The sequence below is a fragment of the Varanus komodoensis genome, unplaced genomic scaffold (assembly GCF_004798865.1).
Source record: "Varanus komodoensis strain SLA01 unplaced genomic scaffold, ASM479886v1 scaffold29_1, whole genome shotgun sequence".
Lineage (NCBI taxonomy): Eukaryota > Metazoa > Chordata > Lepidosauria > Squamata > Varanidae > Varanus > Varanus komodoensis.
In genome coordinates, this window is record NW_025335759.1 from 4,733,811 (window position 1) to 4,755,494 (window position 21,684).

At 48.7% G+C, this 21,684-nt stretch overlaps 1 protein-coding gene across 3 annotated transcripts; it reads left to right on the forward strand.

Annotated features, from left to right (window-relative positions):
- The first annotated feature begins 220 nt into the window (after positions 1–220).
- Positions 221–19,915, forward strand: TMEM200B (transmembrane protein 200B). 3 transcript variants are annotated; one of them, XM_044435183.1, is made up of 3 exons: positions 221–386; positions 1,213–1,387; positions 17,429–19,915. In XM_044435183.1, the coding sequence occupies exon 3, from the start codon at positions 17,445–17,447 to the stop codon at positions 18,828–18,830; it is 1,386 nt and encodes a 461-aa protein (XP_044291118.1). In that variant the 5' UTR covers positions 221–386; positions 1,213–1,387; positions 17,429–17,444; the 3' UTR covers positions 18,831–19,915. The 3 variants fall into 3 exon arrangements, 2 of the variants coding, with proteins under 2 accessions (XP_044291118.1, XP_044291117.1); XR_006415227.1 differs by lacking the exons at positions 221–386; positions 17,429–19,915 and adding an exon at positions 3,607–4,481 and having other exon boundaries at positions 737–1,387; XM_044435182.1 differs by lacking the exon at positions 221–386 and having other exon boundaries at positions 737–1,387.
- The last annotated feature ends 1,769 nt before the right edge of the window (positions 19,916–21,684 follow it).

Consider the following 21,684-nt stretch of genomic DNA (forward strand, 5'->3'; position numbering starts at 1 on the left):
CCGAGTTGCGGGCTGCAACGGACAGCAGCACGAGGGAAGGGGGCCACGCGAGGGGACCCCCCAACACACGCGCGCGCACGTCTGGAGGGAGCGGAGGCAGGGGGGCTGCGATCCAGCGAGCCTGCGGGCGCTCCGCGCCGCGGCTTTCCCTCCCGTCTCGCCGCCCCCGCGCCCTCCCCGCGACGCCGCCGCCGCCGCCGCCGCCGCGCCGCGCCGCTGCTCCATCTTGCCCTGCGCGAAGCGAAACGGAGCGGTGCGCAGGCATCCCACGGCCGGTGCGCCGGGGCCGGGGGCGCCTTGCCGGGCGCGGCGGAGACGCAGGGACCGCCGGCGAGGGGACCGCGGAGCAGCCTCCGGACTGCGGGAGCCCCATAGCGTGGCGCAAGGTAATTGCCCCGAAAACGGTCGAGGGAGGGGAAGAGTGGAGGGAGCCGCAGGCGGAGGCGCGGGAGGTGGAGGCGAAGGCGAGCTTGGCTGCGCGCGAATCGTGCCCGCCGTACTCGCGGGCTTCCAACTTCCTTTGGCACCTCGTGGGCCAGATTCGGCTCTTTTGCGGGACGGAGCTTGGGGAACGCAGGCGCGAGGGGAACGCGCTGCGGGAGCTTGTTGCGGGCGGGGAGGGGGCGGCGCGAGGGGCTGGGTTTTCGGAGGCCCGTGACCCTTTCTTTGCAACCGATCGCCAAATCCTGCAACCTCTGCCTACTTCCCCAAGTCTTTTTCTAAAGTAATAGTAGATGGGTGGATAAACCAGGAGACCAAGAAATAGCACCGGCCGACATCTAACGCCGACGGAGCCCCACAGGACACGCGCACGCGCGCGCCCGGAAGGGAGAGGGACCTCGGCTGCAGTGACCCCCTGCCTTACGCTAAGCATGGTCATCTCCGTGGATCAGAGCCCCGAGGAAGTACCTCAAAGACGCCCAAAATAAACAGCCCCCCCCCCACCTAAAAGGCTGTGTAGCCTCCTGTTGGGCGTGCCCTGGAATGACCCCTCATTTTGAAACGGTTCTGCGTGGCGTTTGAGAGCGCAGAGAAGCAAAGCCGGCGTGACTTTGGGTTCCATGCAGCAGTTTTCTTTTGTGGCTCTTTGGTGTCCATCGAGAAAACTTGTCCGCGGTCTTTCTTCTTCCCAAGCTTGTCCTTGCGTCTTTGCAAAAGACTGGAGCTGCCTCACCGCCTGTTCCCTCCCCTTCCTTGCGTGTTTTTCTTCAGATGGCCCAGGAACCAGCAATCTGGGAAGACGCACTTTTGAGCTCTCCTCCCTTGCATCCTTCACTGGAGCAGATCCAGGTGTTTGGGAAATAACTGGCAGGAAAGAAGATCTGCAGTAGTAACACTAATAATTATCACAAGAGGAAGAATGCAGTGGATGGTTCCCTTCCTGATGGTAAGTCACTCTTTCCCCTGGATCCCTCCATGGATGGACAGAGCGTGTTGCCGTTGCCTATGTCGTATCAGGGCAGCCCATGCAAAGCATTTGGCTTGTTTTTCTAATAGGAAGAAAATGTCCTGCTCTTAAAACCGCTAATCTCTCCCTCAGCTGCCGCAAAATTAGATTCTTAGAAGTATGTAATGGGGGAAAACACAAAACAAGGAGACGTGGAGACTGTGGATGAAGGCAAAGATCTGGCTAGGCGTGCTGTGTGTTCAGTTTGGCTGCGATCCTATATGCGCTTACCAGGAAGCAAATCCTGTTAAACTTAACCGGACTGACTTCTGCCTAGGGTTGTGCCGCAAATCTCTCTCACACACGAAGGCTGGATTGTGTTGTTCATTGCAAGGGTTAAATGCAAGGATAACACAGGAGACCTTTTTGTTGGACCCGACTCTCGCAATGCAGAGTCTTCATTTTCATTTATCTGACTCAGATAAATGGGCTGAACACGGGCCTCCTTGTTCTTTCATCCAGCTCATCCGGCCATTCTTTGGGTTTGGGGAAGGGAATTGGGGAAGGCTTGAATTCATAAATCCTGATTTCTTGGCTTGCTGACAATTTTTCCCCATAAGCAGAGTTTCATAGTGCTGGTAAAAATGCAGGAGTGTCTAAATAACATTTCATGGCCGTAAAGGAGGAGAAGGCGAAGGCAGCGTCATGTCCAGGGACATGAGAGAGAAATAGTTCCTTGGCATCCATCCATCGCTGTTGATAAACGAGATTTAAAGGCCTGGAGAGGGATGTGCCGCTGGGTCAAGGGTCAAAATGCCACCAGAGAGTAACTTAATAAAATCCCCCAGACATGTGGATTCCCTCCCAGCGTTCTGTTTCAAGAACCCTTCTGGGCAGAACTGCCTTGACGTTCTGCAGCTTGCCTACTCTATATGGCCAGAATGGTACATCCCAAGTGGAAATATTACTCACGTTTTCCTTTTCTTAAGGGCCAAACTACACAATACACCACTACAGTACACCAGGTGTAGGCAGCATGGTGTGCGCCTGGTGTGTCTAAGACTCCCATGTGTCCTCAGTAGGTTGACCAGTGATCACAGGGATGATGGGAATTGTAGCAAAGCCCCCCAAACAAATCATCCATCTGGAGACCCCAGGTTGTCTACAGCTGGTTTTCCGGTACACCATTCACACAACAAGGGATTGTGTATGGGGCTGTGCAAGACAAGGTGGTTGGTGCAGGGGGAGGGATCCCGACCAGAACCCTGTAGGCATGGAAGTTGGTCCCTTTCCGTACCACAACCCTGTTGCAGTCCAAATTCTTTGGGCATTAGGACAGGAAGAAGTGTGGCAGAGCTCTTGCCGGCAAATCTGCTGCCAGAGCAGGTGCGACATCGCTGCAAGGTTGCTGTTTCATCCTGTTATGACATGAGATGTTGACACACTTGGTGGGGCTGAGTCTCCCCGTGTGGCTGGTAGCTTGGCAGGTTTTAGGCTTGTCCTTTGAACAAATGGAGGAATTCATTAACAGATAAGAGCTGTGCTACCCAATGACTGTGCTATTAGAAGGACAATCTTACAGTGACAATACCTGTGCAGGTAGCAGATTTGAATACTCAGAAGGACAGGTCATCACCTGTGCGAATCATGCTGGTTAGGGATTGGTGGGGGCTTTAGTGCAAGATGTTGGAAGTGCACAGAAAACTATTCAACTAGAAATGCTGCGGACCTGGCTTTCTCATGCCCTGGGTTTTTCCTGAACCTGATGGGCTTACTTGCAAGTAAATGTGCATAGGATTGCAATCTGGCAGAGCAAACCTAAGTGTACATGCCTCAAAAGTGCGTGAGTGGGAAATAGCAAGATGTGTTTCAAGTAAGACAGTTTTCTTTAAGACAGTTTCCCTTGTATTACTTGAAATGTCCTAACTAGATATGCAAAATTAATAGTACATTACATAACCTTTTGAATCAATAAATTCCAAATCCTGTTAGCTAAGCTACATGACAATCCTAAATATGCCAACTCAGTGGTAAAAACTGAGCTCCATGGGACTTACCCTCAGGTAAGTATGTAAAGGATTGCAGGCTTCATTAAACACTTTTAGTACACAGTTTAACATCAATACCCAATCTATGGGTTCTGTTGTTGAATATCCCAGTATGTTTTATGCATCATTACTTCCAGCCACATGAACTGCATTTTTCTCTTCTTTTCTCAGTGTTTGGCAGGAGGAAACAAGCCCATAAATATTCTCCCATCTCTTGTATTCTGCCTTTGTGCTGAATAATCTATGTGAATGTTAAACAGATGGACCAATTTTTGCCCGCAGTTCTGTTGAAGGGCCCTCTTCCCACCATCATCTTGTCCTCAAGTCTGCGATCCAGTTGGGTCTATGTATACCTGATTTCTTTAAGAAGTTTCCTTTTAAACTACTGCCCTAGCTGAACTCCCAAGCTACATTTTTTAAAAAGTCTTGTAGACAATGAGTCTTTATTGTATCTTGTAATGCAATAAAAATGCAGATGATCTTTGTGAGGGAAAACAGTTATAAAATCACTGGAGAGATGATCAAGAAACAGGGCAAATGAGTCATGCTCTTCCCTGCTGTTTATTATACAGTGGACATTTCTATTCTTATTATTTCATCCATGTAACGTCAGTGTACAAAGAGGGAGAAAAGACGTGTCTCCGTGGGGGACAGAACATGCTGGACAAGTGCCAGGGAACGAAGTAGGACTAGCCCTTCCTAGTCTAGCGCCCCAGCATTTGAGGGCTAACTTCCTAGAGCCCCCAAGTTCCCCCCCAAGAGGGCAGACAGACTCCCTCTTTTATTATTACAGAAGTTCACCGACTCTTGCACACACCTGTTGGCATTTCTGGGTGGTTGGACTAGGGCTTAAGAAGTCATGAAGCTCACGGGGTGGCTTTAGGGCAGTTAGAGACGCTCAGCCTAACCTACCTTACAGGGCTGTTGTGAGGATGAAATGGAGAGGAGGAAGATGATGTAAGCAGCTCTGGGTTCCCTGTGGGGGGAAAGCGTGGGATATAAATACAATGTGCAAGTGGTGCCTTGTCTAGAAAAGAGCCACTAATCACACTCAGTGTCCTGATTCCCATACCATGATACCTTCCTGATACCTTCTTGATACATTCACCTGCCACTTTCCATCATCCCCTGTCAGCATGATGGGACTTACAATCCAATATCCCTGGATGGGAAAGGGTCCCCTGAAATCTTTCCGTCTGAAGCAACAAACCTGAATCGAAGAAGGCCAGCTCAACAACCCGGTGCAGCTGCTTTGCATTTCTTGGCTCTGCTGGGCGTGTACTGGAGAGGGAAGAGGATGCTGGATGGGATGCAACCAGTGGCAGAGCAGCCGCTTTGTATGCAGAAGGTCCCAGGTTCAATCCTTGGTGTCTCCAGGTAGAAAAGACTGGGAAAGGCCTGATTTCCCTGGAGAGTGACTGCCAGTTGTGGAAGAGCAGGAGGGAGCAGACAGTACCTCAAGATCCACTGGTCATCTCTGGATGACTTGGAGTAGCTGGGCAAAGGCTTCTGGCTCCCAGTTATTTCATGACAACATCAACAGCATAGAGGCTTATCTTGTCTAAAATAGACTGCCAGAGTGAAAGACAAGGAGAAGCGGGAAAGAAAGGAGTGCAGACCCTGTTTTGATGCTGAGACAAATTCTTGATCTTGGCCATGTACTCCTGGGCATCCTTGCTTTTTCATTCCCCTTGGTGCATGGCTGTCCTGAGCGGCTCCCTTGAACCCGGCTCCAGTCAATGGTCTTGGAGGTTCTAGCACAAAATGAGCCAACACAGATCTCAAAATCCTCGTGTCTGCCCCCTGCTGGTGTGGGCAGTGCTGATCTAGATGCCTCAGTGTAGGGCAGGCAGCTAGGCTCCTATGATTTTCTTCAAATAAACTAGTAACTTTCAGCTCTCCTTTTTTGCTGTGCTGGGATAAACCATACATTGAAGTTCCATGAATATTTGCGCATCCCTTGAAAAACCCTCCTTTGGTCCTTCTTCAGTGACCCCCTCCTGCACCAGTGTTGACTGTTGTTATAATACGGGATCTGGTGCTTTCTAAACCCAGCCACATTAACAAACCCTGGTTCTCAACCAGCAACCCAGCATGGGTTCAGACAACACAGTGACCCACAGTTGAGTTCCCACAGCTGAATAACCCACATTTCAGCAACAACCCATGGTCCAATGGCAACCCATAGACCACCCCTCCTTAACCTTTGAGTGCAGGGTTTTGTGTTGGCTGAACACAGTCAACAGGACAGCGTCCTTCGCCCACCCGTAGTCTAGCTTAGGGGGTACAGAGCAGGCCACACAGCTGCCTCCTCTAGTTCTTCGTGGGCCTTTCCCAATATCTGCTCCATGAGATAACCTCTTAACAGCCAGGCAGGTGAGAGCTGCTTAAAGAGAAGCTCTGGAGCACAAGCTGATAACATTTTCACCTGCAGAGCTCCCACAGCAAATATTCACACTGTTCTTTAAATAACAGCAGCGGGTACAATTCCGTGGGGGGTGAATTCAATGGCATCTCTCTTGAAAAATGCCATGTTCCTCTGAGGTTTGACCATAGTAGACTAGAATCGGCAAAAGAGAGTCAGGTTCTCATTTGATGCTTCCACAATATTCTGATTATTGTTTGTCAACAACCCAGTACTGAAGGGCACAGGTACTTAAATGATGTCATATGTAGTATGGACTTGATATATATGGGGCTGGATTCAGACTTGGTCACACTTAGAGTAGACCTACTAAAATTGATGGGACTCCAGTTAGTCTGAAGTCCCACTGAGTTCATTGGTTCCACCCTTTAGTGTGACTCAGTTGTGGTGCTTTGTGAGGATACTCACCTGAAAAAGTTAATTGTAGCTCTGAAACTGGCACTTCATCCATTCATTGTGTTACCAATTAAGATTATGAAACAATGCCATTTTTGGAGATGGAAAATGTTCTGTTCCACATCATGGTGTACTGTATACATGTAGGCTGCATGTTTCGGTTTTCCCTGAAGAGGCCAACGGCAGATCTGAGGGAGTGTTTTTCAATGGGAGGACTTCATGGGAGAAGGGGGTTAACTTCCCCTTTCAGGACGGCCCTGTCTAGCTCAGAGTGGCTCTTTGCTGGAGCTGAAAGAGGCAGGAGATGTGGTCACTGGTCTCCATCTTGCTTGGTCCTCAATCTGCTCTCTTAGAGGTTCACTTTAGGCGATAATCCCCTGAACCCAGTGGAATATGTTGGGATGACTACCTGGAAGGCACCTGCTTACCTGTTGCAGCTTCTGGTAGTATCCCTTTACTCTTTTCTGTCAAGAATGAGTACCAGTACAAGGCTGGGGAGCCTTAGCTAAGGCAAAGACACCATTTTCTGGATAATCTGGGTTTCACATTTTCAAGCCAATGAATCCATTCAGAATGAGGGATAACAGCTTTTCTGTTAGGAGAATGGGCTGAAGACCTGCCAGGTCACATACCTACCTGCTTTGGCCTTCAGCTTAGCCAAGGAGTTGAGTGATGGAGATGTGCCCTCATTTATGAAAACAGCAAGTGGTGAACAACAGTACTTGGTATATTTCTATAGTCTGGGTAGAAACTGGATCACACTGAATATGGCATTTCGTGACCTCCTGTTTTGGAAAGGCTGTGGCTCCATTTCCTAGCTAGAGGGTTGAGTTTAATTAGCAGTGTGGAAATCTGGTAGGTTTGGGGAGGTGGGAATTACAGTCACAGAAATTAGCAATTGGCTAATTGTCCAGCCTGCCACTTCTATTATAGAAAAGGATTAGGAATGAGGTATCAGCCACTATCTGGTCTGAGCTGGAGCTTTTTCAGAGATATTCAGTCATAAATCTGGCCTGTCCAGTTTTCACAAGTTGCTGAGATTTTTGGTTTTGGAAAATCCACATTTTTAAAAGCAACTTTTTAATCTGCACATTTTGGTACACACTTTTGGAGCCAACTTCACTGAACAATTAAGTAAGACATTCAAAGGATAATTGAGTTCCAATCCTCATATTAATCGCAGAAGTGTGTATTAGAAAGGTTTACTTAAAAGTGTGGACCGAACAAAATGATCTCCCATTCCTTAAAAATATATATAGTTAACTGATGAAAACACCTTCTTTTTAAAAGAAAAGATGTGTAGAAGAAGAAATCTCGGCCATTGGTCTTTAACAGTGGGTTGGATTTGTAAGTAGAACAATCCTCAAGTTAAGGTGGGTCACAGAAGATGGTGTCTCTGTTATTACTCACAAAACATGATGCAGCAAGAGAAAGATGAAATGGGGAAGCCATCCATGTGTCACAGCTACATGTCATAAAGTTTGTTACTGTAGGGTAGGGACTAGCAAACTGGTTCTGGACTACAGCTCCCACTTGCCCCCTCTTACAGAGTCCATGGACAGGGACATGGACAGAGCTGTGGTTCAAAGCATCTGGAGAGCACCACATTCTCTGACCCTGGGTAGGACATATGGTTTCCGACTGAACATGATACTATGCCATTGCAATACCCAGCCACATTCTTGCATTCTCACGGGACATGTGGGCTGGAACAGAGTCTCAAGTTTCATTTCAGAGTCAGTATGTCATCAATGGATATGCAAAGGAACCTTTAGGGCACAATCCTATGGCCTCCCAACAGGGCTGGGAGGGGAGGGGGAGGGCAGAGGAGCCTTTGCAGTCTCACTACCAAGATCTCTCCTTCGCAGCCAAGGCTCTACCATCTTCACAGCCTCCACCTGCCTCTGCGAGAGCAGAAATGTGCCTCAGAGAGGGGGAAAGGCTGTGCTGGAGGGCCAGGGAGGAGGCAGAGCCATCTGCCTTTGTGATTCTTACAAGTCTTCCTTCCTGAGGCCTCCCCATGGCCTCCCCTAGGCAGCTCAAAATGACCACCTAGATAAAGTGCCTGGGGCAAGGCAAAGCGGGAACATAAATTGTCAGCACCCTGACTATGGAATGCTTTAACTCATGAGAAAGGTGCCTGCTTTGCTGAGTTTTAAGCACCTGGAAAAAACATCCTTTTTCAACAGACCTATGGCGCTCCTTGAGCATTCTGGCTAATTGCACTGTATTATATTTTTATTCTTATTTTATTTTATGATCTATATTGTGATTTTCTCTTGTTCTACTTCATTATATTTTAAATTGTATTGCTTTTATCTAATGTTACTTTATTGGAACTTAATATTGTAATGGCCACCCAGGGAGCATGAGGCTAGGGGGCAGGTTTCCAATAAATGCAATAAATGAGTAAGGAAGGCCCTGCCCTGCCAGCAGATGCAATGCCTGCCGCTGTGCCTGAAGGCTTCTGGGCACTGAGGGCCAGGGCAATAGGACTGCACCCCTAGGCAATTACAATGAAAACGTAATCCCTGGTGTGCTTCTCTGAACAAATACTGAGCTATTAATACATTAACTTCCTGTGCTGCCTGTTGGCTGTCCCTGGATTTTAATGCACTCCATGGGGTTCGCTAGTTGAAAAAGTTGTCATTTTTCTAAGTTCCTTAGAATAGCAGAAATGACACAATTTAATAAAATAATATTAAAACAAGAACTGGCATTGTAACATGGGTCATATTCCCCCCGTTATTTGAATTCATTTTGTATACGCAATTTTTTGGCAGTCTGTCAGAAGATGCCCATGCTATAAATCTCGCCAAAGGTGTCAGAGTCAAGACACAGTAGATTGAAATGGGAAATGAGCCCAGACCTTCGCGCAGCTGTAGGGGAGTGCGACGCCCATCCCGCCACAGCCCCCGGCACCCAGCACCAGTGCCACATCCTCTGAATGAGTGCCGCTGTCTGGTGGCTCTTGGCTTGGCTCCAGCTCCTTAAAAGAGCAGTTTTGTCGGCAACTACTTGGAGGGAGAAAGAGCAAAGAATGCCGGTTCTCTCACAAAACACTGCCAGCTCTTCCACTTTGAAGCTTCTCCTGAAGAACCTTTGCTTCCTGGACACTTCGAACTTCTCCTTGACTTCCTTTTGGTCATTTTGATCAAAGTGTGTTCCCAATTCCACATGCCTTTGTTCCCCAACAAAATTTTGTGCATTGTGAGCACACCAGCATGACCTCAAACTCCCAAGCCATTGGAAGGGCTTGATTGGGGCCATGGCTCAAGGGATGGAGTTGGCATGCAGAAGGTCCCCGGCTGAGCTCCTGCATCTCCAAGGAGCAGGTGATGCGGAAAGATCCTGCGTGAGGCTCTGGGGAGTCGTTGCCAGAGGACACTGGGCAAGATGGCAAAGTAGTTTCACTTTGTATGAGGCAATCCGCAATGTTCACAGCACTCCTGATTTCCATGTTCAAGGAGCAGCACACCATGAAATGTGAGGTGATGGGTAGTGGAAAGGAAAACTCTGATCTGTGCATTCATTGCTCTCCCTGCAGTGGCACCAGGGCTTCCAGGGATGCAATCCCAGCACCTTTTAATTAGCAGGGTGGGTGATGTCAGCTGCCACCCCACCACACTCAGACCTGCCCCAGCTGGAGACAAGACTGCTAGAGCTGGTTCCTTGATCAGGTTCCTTCACAGCTGCCTGAACTTTTGGAACCTTCTTGGAAATGATGCAATGGAAGTCGCCATGATGACCATTTGCACTTCAATTTTTTCCCCAGGCACCCCTAGGATGCACCTGGAGATGCCTGGACATTAAGCCTCTTCCAGACTTAATGCCTGCTTAACTCCTGCAATGCAGCTGCTTTGCACATCTTCAGACCCGGTGCATCTGCAGGCAGAATTTCAGTTGGGAGGTTAATGGCTGTCATTGAATGCATGTCCAGGCGCCTGCCAGGGCTCCATTGCTCCAACAGGGGGCACTGTTGTGCCGATGTCTCCCCTGAGGGACCCCCATACCAGGCAGCTATACATGGAGCCGCCCGCCATTTTGATTTCACACAAAGCCTCAATATAGCCTTGCTACAGGGCACTGTAGGTAATACAAGCAGTGGCTCCAAGACCACCGTTGGAGCAAGAACAGCAACACTGAACACACTGTTGGTGTTTTCCACTCCTGACCGGTCCCATTGACATGGGGAGGGGGGCAGAAGGCAGCTTTGCTCAGGACCCCCCAAAATGTGCGATTTTGTTCCTCTGTTTCGCTTCTCCATGGGCCACTTGTGGCAAATAAGTGGTGAGCCTGTTTTAGATCTCCTGAGGAGAAAACTGTGTAGCATCTTGACGTTTTTGCCTGTCTTATCTTGGACATGACGCTCTCGGAACCCAGGGAAGGGAAGGGAATGGAAAATGAGTGATAAGGGTGACTGAGGAACAACAACGAAATCCTGCTGCTAGGGGCAAAATAGCACAGCCACGTTTGGGATGCGGTGTACAGTGTGTGTGTGTGTGTGTGTGTGTAGGTAGCATTTTCTTTACAAAAAAGATTTATGCATTTGCGGATTTTTTGTTTAGGGGAAGAAATACAAGTGAGAGAGGTTACAAGGGGGGTTGTGTAATGTTGCAGTTGATCAGGGATTCACAGCCTTTTAGAACTGTGGGCACATTCAGAAGTTTGAGAAAGTGCCATGGGGGCCATCCCAAAATGATTCTCACGGTGGGTGCAGCTAGCCCCATTGTGACTGCTGTGGGGGGCTGGCTAGTTAAAGGTGAGGGAAATGTGGGGGGCAGTGGGGGGAGAAGACATGAGGAGGCTTGGGGCTGGAAGGGAGGGGACACAGCAAAAAAGGGGTTAATGAGAGAAAAAACAAGGCTGTGGGCTAGAAAGGGAGAGAAAGAAGAAACCTAGAGATGGGCAAGGAGAGGAATAATGAGAAAGGGGTCGGGGGAAAGACTTAGTAAAGACTTTGGGGGATCCACACTAGAACCCTACCTCCTAAAGCGGAGTTAGTACGGTTGAGACACAGGGTAATGCCAACCGCGCAGTTTCCACTGTGTTGAAAACACGGTCTTGTGCCTCACACAAATATAATTGCAAGAGGGGTAAGAGGAGCTGGAAGAGGGATGTGAGCAGGGAAACGGCCTTTGATTTGCTTTGTTCTGTGTTTGTCTTGTGTTTTCGATCCATGAGGTGTAGCAGAGATTTGCAGAACAGGAATTCGCAGCTCCTTCCTGAAAGTCCAAGCACGCTCTTTCTGTGCTGACTTTCGCGGGGGCAAGCGCCATTAAGGGCAGCGTGGCTGACTTCCGCGCAGACTTACATACTGGTGTGTTTTCAGCTAGTTGTCCCTTGCAACTTCAGCTTAGCATGCACTGAAATATTCACTTTGGGGAAAAGACAACGTATAAACATGTGATATAACTAGTTAGAAATCTGGGGTGTATTGGCAGAACTAGAGTTAGAAGGTCATGTCCATGTGTCATCATGCCAATATAAAGCCAGTGGCCACCCCCCCCTCCACTAGGTTAGAGCCCTCTGCAAGTGGGGAGAGAGAAAGGAAAGGGGGAAAGTCAGGAGGGGGAAGACAGGACAGGGCCGGAAGCAGCTCCTTCCTTCTCTGCCTGCCCACCAGCTGCTGACCTGCAGCATGTTCAAGAACAGGAGGAGACTCTGGCACCCCAACATTTGTTCAAGGGTTTCTTTCAGGGGGCAGGAAGGGAATCGGGTCTTCCGGTGACTAGTGTTCCCACTAGCTATGTGGAGCAGTGCATTCAGGAGCAGTATGCCACTGGATCCCAGTCGCTGGTGAAGGATGGGTTGCGAGGATTCTCGGCATGCTCTTGGTGGCCTTCCTGGAACCAGGGTTAGCCACTGTGGAAAGAGGATCCTGGATTTGATTGGCCTTTGGTCCAGCTAGGTGGGCTGTTCTTAGCTGGTCTTGCTTAGATGGATGGACACCCTGCTGCCTCCCCTCCCCCGCAGATGTTTTGGACACCCAACTCTGATATTCCTTCTAGAGGGCAGCAGAGCCTGGTTGGATCAGCCTGGAGGCACATCTAGGCCAGCATCCACAGTGGCCAGCCCTGGGCTGCCCACAGGCAGGATGCAAGGATAATGGGAATTGCCCATCTGTGTTCCCTCGCAGCAGGTAATGAGAGGCCCCCTGTCTCTGAGCGTGGAGGTAACTTAACTCTGAGCGTGGAAGTTATGGTCACCACTGCTAGTTACAGTGACCATGTTTACAGGGGGCAGTCCTCTCTTGGAAGGCCTGCCAGAGGACGATCCCTTGGCTGAACTGTCGCCCATCAACAGCACTGGAGAACAGGCACCTGGCCACACTCTTCTGGGATTCCCATTTAAAATATAATCATTATTTCTTAATGCACATTCACCCATATGGATTAACATGTGCACATATTATGCAAGGCAGTGCCCTCTTTTATCCTATATGCAGCTGGTGCTTGTCCTCTTTTTGATCCTGGCCACTGAGAGCCATCTTTTTATTTATGTATTTATTTATTTTTAGATTTATATCCTGCCTTTTTCCTAAAAAGGGCTCAAGGCAGCTTACATCATTCTCCTCCTCCTCCATCTTATCCCCACAACAACAACCCTGTGAGGTAGGACTGATTCCTTCCTCAAGCCATTCAAGCTGGTGGCTGTCGCTCCCTCTCGCAAGGGCACGCTCCATAATTTGACTGTGCGGAGATGTACTGAGAAGGGCTTGCTTTTATCCCCCTGGAATCCCTTGCCAGTCAAGTTCGTGGGGTCTAGTGTTATGCCAGTGGGAGAGGAATGCCTCCCCATCCATTTCTCCAGACCATCCATCACGTGTGCACTTCCATCATACGTCCCCTCGCTCACCTTTCTTCCCAGTGAATCCATCATAACTCCCTCACCAGGCACCTGCTGCAGCTCCTACAGAACTGTGCCTGGCCTAGTCCAGTACATTTAGAGTGCTCTGATTATGGGTGTACTAAAAATTGATGCAAAGGTCTTACAATACCAGCAGCTTTGCTTTTCTGTTCCGTTCCCAAAGATTGGGAGCTTGGTTCTTCTGCAGCAGCCACACGCCGGGGCAACGCTTTCATGGAAGCACCCATTATGATGCAAGTTCTCTTTCTGGGTTGGGCCCTGCCAGCTCAGATGAGGTCTCTCCAAGTGATCCTGACTCACAGCAAGTCACTCACATTCTTCTTTCCTTCGGCAAGGCTGTAGGTGTTTGAATCTTGAAGCTGCCTCCACATAGTAGGAGCTATAAATAAAGTGGTTAAGACTTTCTTTGGCTTAATAGGAGCCTGCAGAACACACAGTTCAGGGCACTCTTCCTGTATCTGGCCTGCAGTTGCTATTTAACAGCACCACAGTGACAACCCGCATATATGAAATCCACTCAGATATTTAACGCATCCTTTTGTTTGGCCCTAAGCACAAGATTTCCTTGAAGAGATTTCTAAATTTACATCTGTACATATAAATGAGCACATGCACATGTTATGCAAAGCACTGTCCTCTTTTGTCCTTTGGTAGTTTGCTGTTTTTGAGACTCACGGCAAGGAGAACGTTTGGAGTCTCTGGTCTCTCCAGAAATAACCCCGGGCATCCTCTGAACTCATTGCTCTGTGAAATGGAGCAGGGGGACTCTTGCAGCAAGCCGCTGGGGCATCTTTTGACCAAGACGGAGAACAGACACCTTCCACAATCAAAAAACACATTTATCCCCAACCGAAAGAAAAAAAAGATACTTGCATTTGGAAATTTTAGAAAGTGACGTGGATCTTGTGGTGCAGCTTGGAGAACTTCAACAAGCTTGACCATCACAGGCAGACTCACCATTAATTACAAATCTGAGCCAGTTACAGTTCTTTTCTCCACACATGCACACATTCATCGAGATGTATTCTGGAAAGTGTAGACTAGGGAGTGAGGAACCTGGGTTCCTTTAGATATTGTTGTATCCCAACTCCCATCGGTCATGAGTGATAGGCCTTGGAGCCCAACCATTTCTTCGGCACCATTGGTTCTCTACCTTTTCTGTAGAGGAACATGCATAGCTATTAAATTCTGGCCCTCTTCCTGTTAATATGAAATTCTTGTGAGTTGTATGGAATTCCCAGTCCTGTCCAATTTAATATATGAGTTTGTAGACTGTTTTAGGACAGATAGATAAAGCATCAAAAGATTGATGCTGCAGATTAGGGAAATTAATCTTTAAAAAAGCACACAACGGCAACCTGAAAAGCATTTCTCACAGAACCCAAAAGCTTAAACTCTCCAAGTCCCAGCCAAGGAACGCAGCAAGCTCCCCTCATGCTCTGCGGTGCTAATGGCATCCACATTTTGCATCATCTTTCATCCCATGAGCTGTCACAAACCTTACCCTCTCCTCCCCCTAAATGCAGTGTCAGGACAGTGCAGAAGGAACCATTCATTTTATGGGTGTGGACTACATTTGGATAGCCTTGAAAGCAGTCTGTGTCGGCTTTCTATTTAGCAAGATCAAATGTGCCTTACTAAAATAAGGAACAAATATGGAAAATACAGAATTAATTCATTAACATGAATGACAGTGTCAAAGACTTGTAGAAGTTAATGTTGAAAGATAGATATTATATAACCTTTCCTGGGAATTCTAATAATAAAATCAAGAACTTGACATCCGTACAGAGAACAGCCTTCACCCCCTCTGAGTTAAGTTCAGTTTTGCTCTTTTTTATTTGAACTTTGCTACTGCCAGAATGAATCTTGCTTGCTTTCCATTATGACATTTGTTCCAGCCCCCGAAGCTGGTCAAGCAGAATAGTCGTGCATTGTTCCCCCACCGTCTTTCATTAAGGTATTCCCCATTGTAATACCCCAGAGGCTTTGGCTGATTCCTCTGAGGCCACGGTCTCCATATTACAGGAGTCCAGTTGCAGTGTTAGCCTAAGTCTTGCTTCTCACCCTTCTAGTTAAGCATTAGTGGGGTGGCAGTTTCTACGGCTTGCACTCGGAAAATGGCCGAGTGAATTGCTCTGAAACCTGGCAGTGTACAAGAGTTCAGCTTAAGGATGGTTTGTGCTGGTACGGAGGTAGAAAGGGAGAGAAATAGGGGTTGAAAATGCTATGAGTTACTTCCAGCAGTTTGACATGATTGGCCTCTTTTCTTTCCATCAGCGTTGCTCAGGTTGCGCTTTATGGTCTGATCTCTCCATTTGTACAACAGCTTTCAAGACACTGGTTGCCCCGTCAGGCTAGCGGGGAGGCTTCGTATGTGCCGAGCCCTTGTAGTACTGCCATGTGGTTGTGGTTGTGGGTGGCACTTCCTGCTAGGTCTGTCACCGGGCATGGCCAGAAATCCAGCTTTCCCAGTGGATGGTACTGGTGGCCAGTTAGCTGCATACTTGTAATGTGGAATGCAAACTTGCATTGCAGAAGGGACTCAAATGCATAAACTCCGCACGTCCGTTTTAGCAAGAAAACAAGTCTGGGACTTCGCTGCACCTCTCTGCCACCGACAGGCGACCAGATCCAAGGCTGTGGCAAAGGTGGAACTAATCCCAGCAGAGGAAAGCATGCAGTGTGTATTTTGCCTAAATAACACATCTGTTGTATGTGAAGAGTGTGTGCGACCATGTGGTGCATTGTTGTGCAACTGGAACCAGGAGCAAGCAGCAGAGGCTGATGATGGCAGACAATTTAGTGTGGCTAAAACCAAAAGGGATTGCGAGAAGCTTGAGCAAGCTCTCGCCCAGCTGGAAGAATGGGCATCATCATGGCAAATACTTGAAAAAGGACATCATTGAGATGGAAACGGCACAGAGAAGGGCAATGGAAATGACCAAGGGCCTGGAGCAACTTCCAGGTGAGAAGACAGCAGGGACTGTTCAGGTCTGAAAAATGGTAAGACAAGGCAAGATGGAGGTGTTTAAATTTGTCAGGGGTCCGTTGCACCAAGGTTGCTGGCAGGAGATGTAGCTGCTTGATATAACTTGATCAGGTTGGTCACACCTCTGACTGTAATTCAAGTCAGCTGTCCTCAGCAGGGGGAAGATCGGGGGCACTGAAGGATGAAGGGGTAGGCAGAGAAAAACAGGATCACTGGAAATTTTGAAGGCAACTTTTTAAATGCTTGGTAGGCGCTTTTTTTTTTTTAGCTTGTGGGTGTCTGGAAGAGACAATGGCCACAGGAGCAGCTCCGTCAGCCTGGCTTATGAGACTTCATGTTCTTAAAGGATTAGTGGAGTTTCCCCTATCCCAAGAGTTCTTAAAATGTCATCTTTTTCTTTCCTCCCTTTGCAAAAAATAAAATTAAATTTTAAAAACCCTTCACAGAAATTGCCACAGCTTGACATTTGGGGCAGGGGGCAGGAACACTTCTCATCATAAATATGGAACATTTAATGCATTCCCTGGGAAGCTAATAACATCTTAAGTGAGCAAAGTTATGCCTGTTCAGACAGAAAAAAACCCTGAAACTCCAGCTCCCCTCCGGTGAGCCATGCAGGTTGGGGGATGCTGGATTTTGCAATACTTTTTATCATGAGCTTGCCCCCCCCCCCCCGCCTCTTCGCACATTCAGAATGACAGACCTTTCTTGCAAAGCATTATTTATCAACCAAAGTGTTTTCCAGAAGCACAGACTCCCAGAATGAATCTCTGAGCATGCTCGGAGTAGTTTGCTGAACTGAATCTAGTATTTACTTCGGGAACTCTTCTTATGAGTATTTTTGGGCCCCATTTTTTTTTTGTGGGGGGGGCGTCTGGAATTGAGCATGCGTCCTCTCTGCATGCTGCTCCTCTGAGCTGCCCTCCTTTGCTGACGTTGCAGCAAGGGCCAAGAGCCGTGCCCACCTCAACAGCCTCCCCTGCTCCGACCGTACATCTCGGAGGGAACCCTTGGCGGGAACACGTTCACAGGGTCTCCATAAGTGGGAAATGACTTGATGGCACATAAAAATAGCGCAAGTTTGTTAGATGACGTGCTTCCAGGGTGTCATTGGACCCTTTTACATTGTGTGTGTGTGTGTTAATGTCTCCAGTAAATGGGAGGGCTAATTCACCAGCAGTAATTTCCGAGAGCACTTTGACCCTCGTTTTCTCACTGAGAGAGAAGGGTCTGGGCTCCTCGTGCGCACACACGTGTGTCCCTGTTGTGAGTTAACCCATTCTCTTCCTCTTCTCTCCCACTGGTGTCAGATGGCCTGCAGGCAAGATGAAGATGACAATGGCCACCGCTGGCAGTGCTGAACCCAAAGGAGCCATGAAAAGCCACAATCCGCCAGGGAAGAAGCAGCCGGCAGGACCCACCACCTCTGCCCCTTCCCGATGGCGCAGGCGCCGGTTCCGGTGCCAGGCTCCCTCCGAAGCGTCCGTGAAGGGGCAGCTCCGCATGCGCTCCCCCTCGGGGGCCTTTGTGATGGTGGGCGTCTCGGTGGTCCTGGTGGGCATGATCATTGCTGTCATTGGGTACTGGCCTCATCGCACGAGGCCTGGAGCTAGCCGGCCAGGGAGTGCCAATGCCACTGATGAGATCAAGAAGGAGGTGAGGGTCTCTCCCCACCCCCGCCTTTCCCCTCACAGCGAAAAGCTGAAGCTCATTGGGCCCGTCATCATGGGCATTGGGCTGTTCATCTTCATCTGTGCCAACACCCTCCTGTACGAGAACAGAGACATGGAGACCCGCCTGCTGATGCAGAGGGAGCTCTACTCCATGAGCTTGAAGCTCCCCCCAGATGCAAGCCAAGCAAGCAGCTACTTCCAGAGAAGGCCCCTTCCGTCCACCCCTCAGGCCAGTGCAGAGGGTGTGGAAGGTTGCTATGAGGTGGACCTTTCCTCCAGTGGCTTCCAGTCTTGCTCCAGCCCTGTGAGGAAATGGGCTAACAGCTATGGCTCAAACAGGCTCCAGACCACCACCCAGTTCCTCCACCACAAGAGTGTCTCACCTGCCCTTTCCCTCCTGAGTGTTCGCTCAGACTCTGGCAACGCCCTGCAAGAGAATCGCAACCTCTCCTTCGCCCATGGACCAGAGTCCGTCATCTCCTCGGCTGTCAATGCCCTGTCCCTGCCTCTCTTTAGGCTGAACACCTGCCTTCTGGAAAACCGGGGCATTTCCCGGGTGGTTGTCCGGGACTTGGAAGGCAATTGTGTCCGGTTACCAGAGGAGCAGGAGGAGGTGCTGAGGCTCTCCTGGACTCTCCTGCCGGGATGCAACAGCGTCACTCCCAGAAAAGACAAACTGCAAGGCAACCACATCGTTCTTGATATGGATAGTGAGTCTCCCTCAGCCTCCTCCGTTGAAAAGTCCCTGCACCCCGATTGCACAAAGAGAGAATTCAGTTCAGACACACAGATCCCCAATGCAGGTCATTCCAAGTCCCTGGATCTTGGCCAGCCAGGAGTGGTGGTGGTGGCACCCGTCAAAGACAGGAGGCACAGGAGCTGGCCTAGACTCGACCACATTGGTCTGGTCAACTATGCAAAACTGGAAAGCAGGGGTGACTCTTCCGATAGGCTTTTGGACACAAGCAGGGATGCTTTTCCAGATGACAGCAGGGAGTCTTCTCAGGAGGTTGTTATGGAAACAGGTTCCAGGGCTTGACTCTTCACTGGGGCACCATAAATGTTTTTCTTCCCTTCCTGTTACTTTGCTGTGTCATGTCGGGCACTGCCGAGAATGGACATGCGCGTACGTTAAGAAACGAACTTTGCAATGGTGGCTGCTTCGTCAACAAATGCCTGAACCTAAGACTGGGCTGCTGCAAGAGAGCCACCTTAGAAGCCGTTTGGTGGATGGCCTGTCTGCTTCTTGCCTTATCAGATCCCTCTTCAACAATTCTCTCTCTGTTTAGCGTGAAGATCTTTGCTCTCAAATGGAAATGGACTATGAGTTCTAACATCACGTGTGCCGTGGTGGTGAGGAAGGTGGTATGCGGCATCCTACTTTCCCCCATCCCTCTAAGATCACATTAATCCAGTCCACACATCAGCGGAACCCATGGGTCATGGGGCTGTGGGGTGCTGGCAATGAAGCAGGAACAAGCACATGTGCTGTTTCTTACCCCCTGGTTGCACCTGCCCTGTCCCTGTGTCAGGATAGTTCATACCGATGCCTGATATCTGGAACTGTAGGCAGTTGTTGGAGGAACAACCCAGACTAATAAGCAGTGGTTTATTCCTGGGTTTCAAATCCAGGCTGTCTCTCCTGCAACAACCCACGGTTCTGGGTTTGGATGCCGTAACACAGGGAAAGAGGGTTCCTGGGTTATTTAACCCACTCAGGGCAGACAAGTGGCCAGGATGCAGACCTTTGCTCGCTCCGGTTTGTGCGTTTCCACCCTGGGCTTGTTAAACCCATGATGTGTGAAATGGATCTTCTGGTAAGACTATAGGGAAGAGTCAGATTGCTGGGGTGCAGAAATTATAAACTGGTGCCTCCTAAATCCACAGATCTGGTTTTTTAAAATAATGAGATTCTACTTTTATATAGATGATGGTTTCTGAGCTCTTTCTGACTAACTGTGATTGATCCCTGCCCAGGGTCCTTTTCTGCCCAGGCAGAAGTACAAGGTCTCATTGCGTGTGTGTATGTGTGTTTTTAAGAGATTCTTACAGTTTTATTGCCAATCACATAATTTGGGCTCCAAGAAAGCCAAAAATTTCTAAGTAAAAATCCTGCAAGTTAAATGATGACTATTTTTTATCCCTTTCCTATCTGTTAGAGAATCAGTGGGTAATGCACTTCCAAAAAATATTTTTAAAATGCTGTGTGAAGATCTGTCGCCATTAGTTATGCCTTAACCATATTTCTCTTTCTAAGGAAGAGTCACAAACCGTTTCCAGCTGTTCTCACCTCCTTAGAAAAGTTCTCCTTCTCCCTTCATCTTTAAAAAAATCATTTCACAAGATGGTGAAGTCCTAAAGGAGCGCCATGTTTTGATGAAGTTGGAGAATTTTTCTGTGACATGCCTGAGATTTGCACTGCACAAATGATGCAATTTTTCTAGCCACTAACCACCAGAAAGGATGGCCTGATGGTGTAGGCAGGACAGCACCTTAGAAACATAGAAATAGAGTGAGTCAGAAGGGGTCTCCTGGGCCAACTAGTCTGACCCCCGGCTCCAGCTGGCTCCGCTCACAACATGCCCACCATGTACTTGAAGCACTGAAGGGAGTGAAGCTACTTTCCAAGTACACAAGGTCAGGATTGCGCCGTTGAAGACACAACAGTGCTTGCTTAAGTCAGGGAGAACACAAGAAGAGGCTTCCCGCATCCACACATGGGAATATCTAGTCCAGGTGGTTGTTTCTGACAACTGGATGCTTTTGGATGCATCAAATTCTCCAGTAATGTACTCTTATCAACAGCTGCTCAGAGGCAGGTTGCCGAGTCTTGGGCTTTGGTCCTGAAACCTAGACTTTGGGCAGCAAGCTCAAATCTCAGGTCTGTAGTGTAAGCACAATGCAATGCAATCCCTCTGACACAGAAGGGGAATCTCAGGCTGAAGGGCCAGTGTGGAGTAGTGGTTAAGAGCACCGGTCTGGGATGCAGGAATCTGGGTTCGAGTCCCTTCACAGCAGTGGTGCCTCCACAAAACAGCTCCTTCCACAGGGCATTAATCTGACATCTCCAGTGGCCTTTGGGCACCTGGCAACCACCTTGTCATTCAACAGGACGTTTCAGATCTGCTGATGGTTTCTACTCCTGCTATGCTCTATTGCACAGCTGTTCTGTTGCCCTGCAGGTTAAGCGAAAAATGGAAACTGCCTCTAGGATTAGAGCACATTAGGATCCCTCATTTACTATAAGGGAGCAATCCTGTGCATACTAAGTCAGAAGTAAGTCCTACAGCTGCCAGGTTAGAAATGCCAGGAGTTGGGAAACCTTTTTCCTGCATTGTCCTACGCTATTTTCCTGCATAGGATGGCATCGTAGTCTGGGGCCTGCCAACTGCCCCTCCTCACCCCCACAGCTGAGCACCTGTGACTGGCAGGCAGAGACAGCTTCCCTCTTTGGTGCATCTGGAAGCATTAGGTCCTGCGGAAGCTCTTTCTGTGCTATGCAACAGGGACGCTTCAGAGGGGTGCACACCCTCCCCCTTCCACTGATGGCAACCACAAACACTCCTTTCCTGGGTTGCCCCACATTCCCTTTGTATTACTGATTCCATTTTAATCGTTATTTTATGCTCCTTTGTCTTCAAAACGAAGCAAATTATCTGCAGCCAAGCGGCTAAAGATAATGAAAGGCAAAGTTTCATTCACAGGATGTTTACAGCCGTTGTAAGAGCACACTTGTTACTCATTCCTCAAAGTAGCACTTCTGTTGGGCCCCTTTTGACAGCATTTGCTATTTATTTCAAACAATAAACACAGGAGACAGAGAGATGAGCTACAGGACTGGGGAACAGATGGGTGCCGCACGCAAACACATCTGTAACTTTTCCTCCAGGAAA

Coding starts and splice junctions, on each gene's coding strand:
- TMEM200B (XM_044435183.1), top strand. CDS start 17,445: ATGAAGATGACAATGGCCACCGCTGGCAGTGCTGAACCCAAAGGAGCC.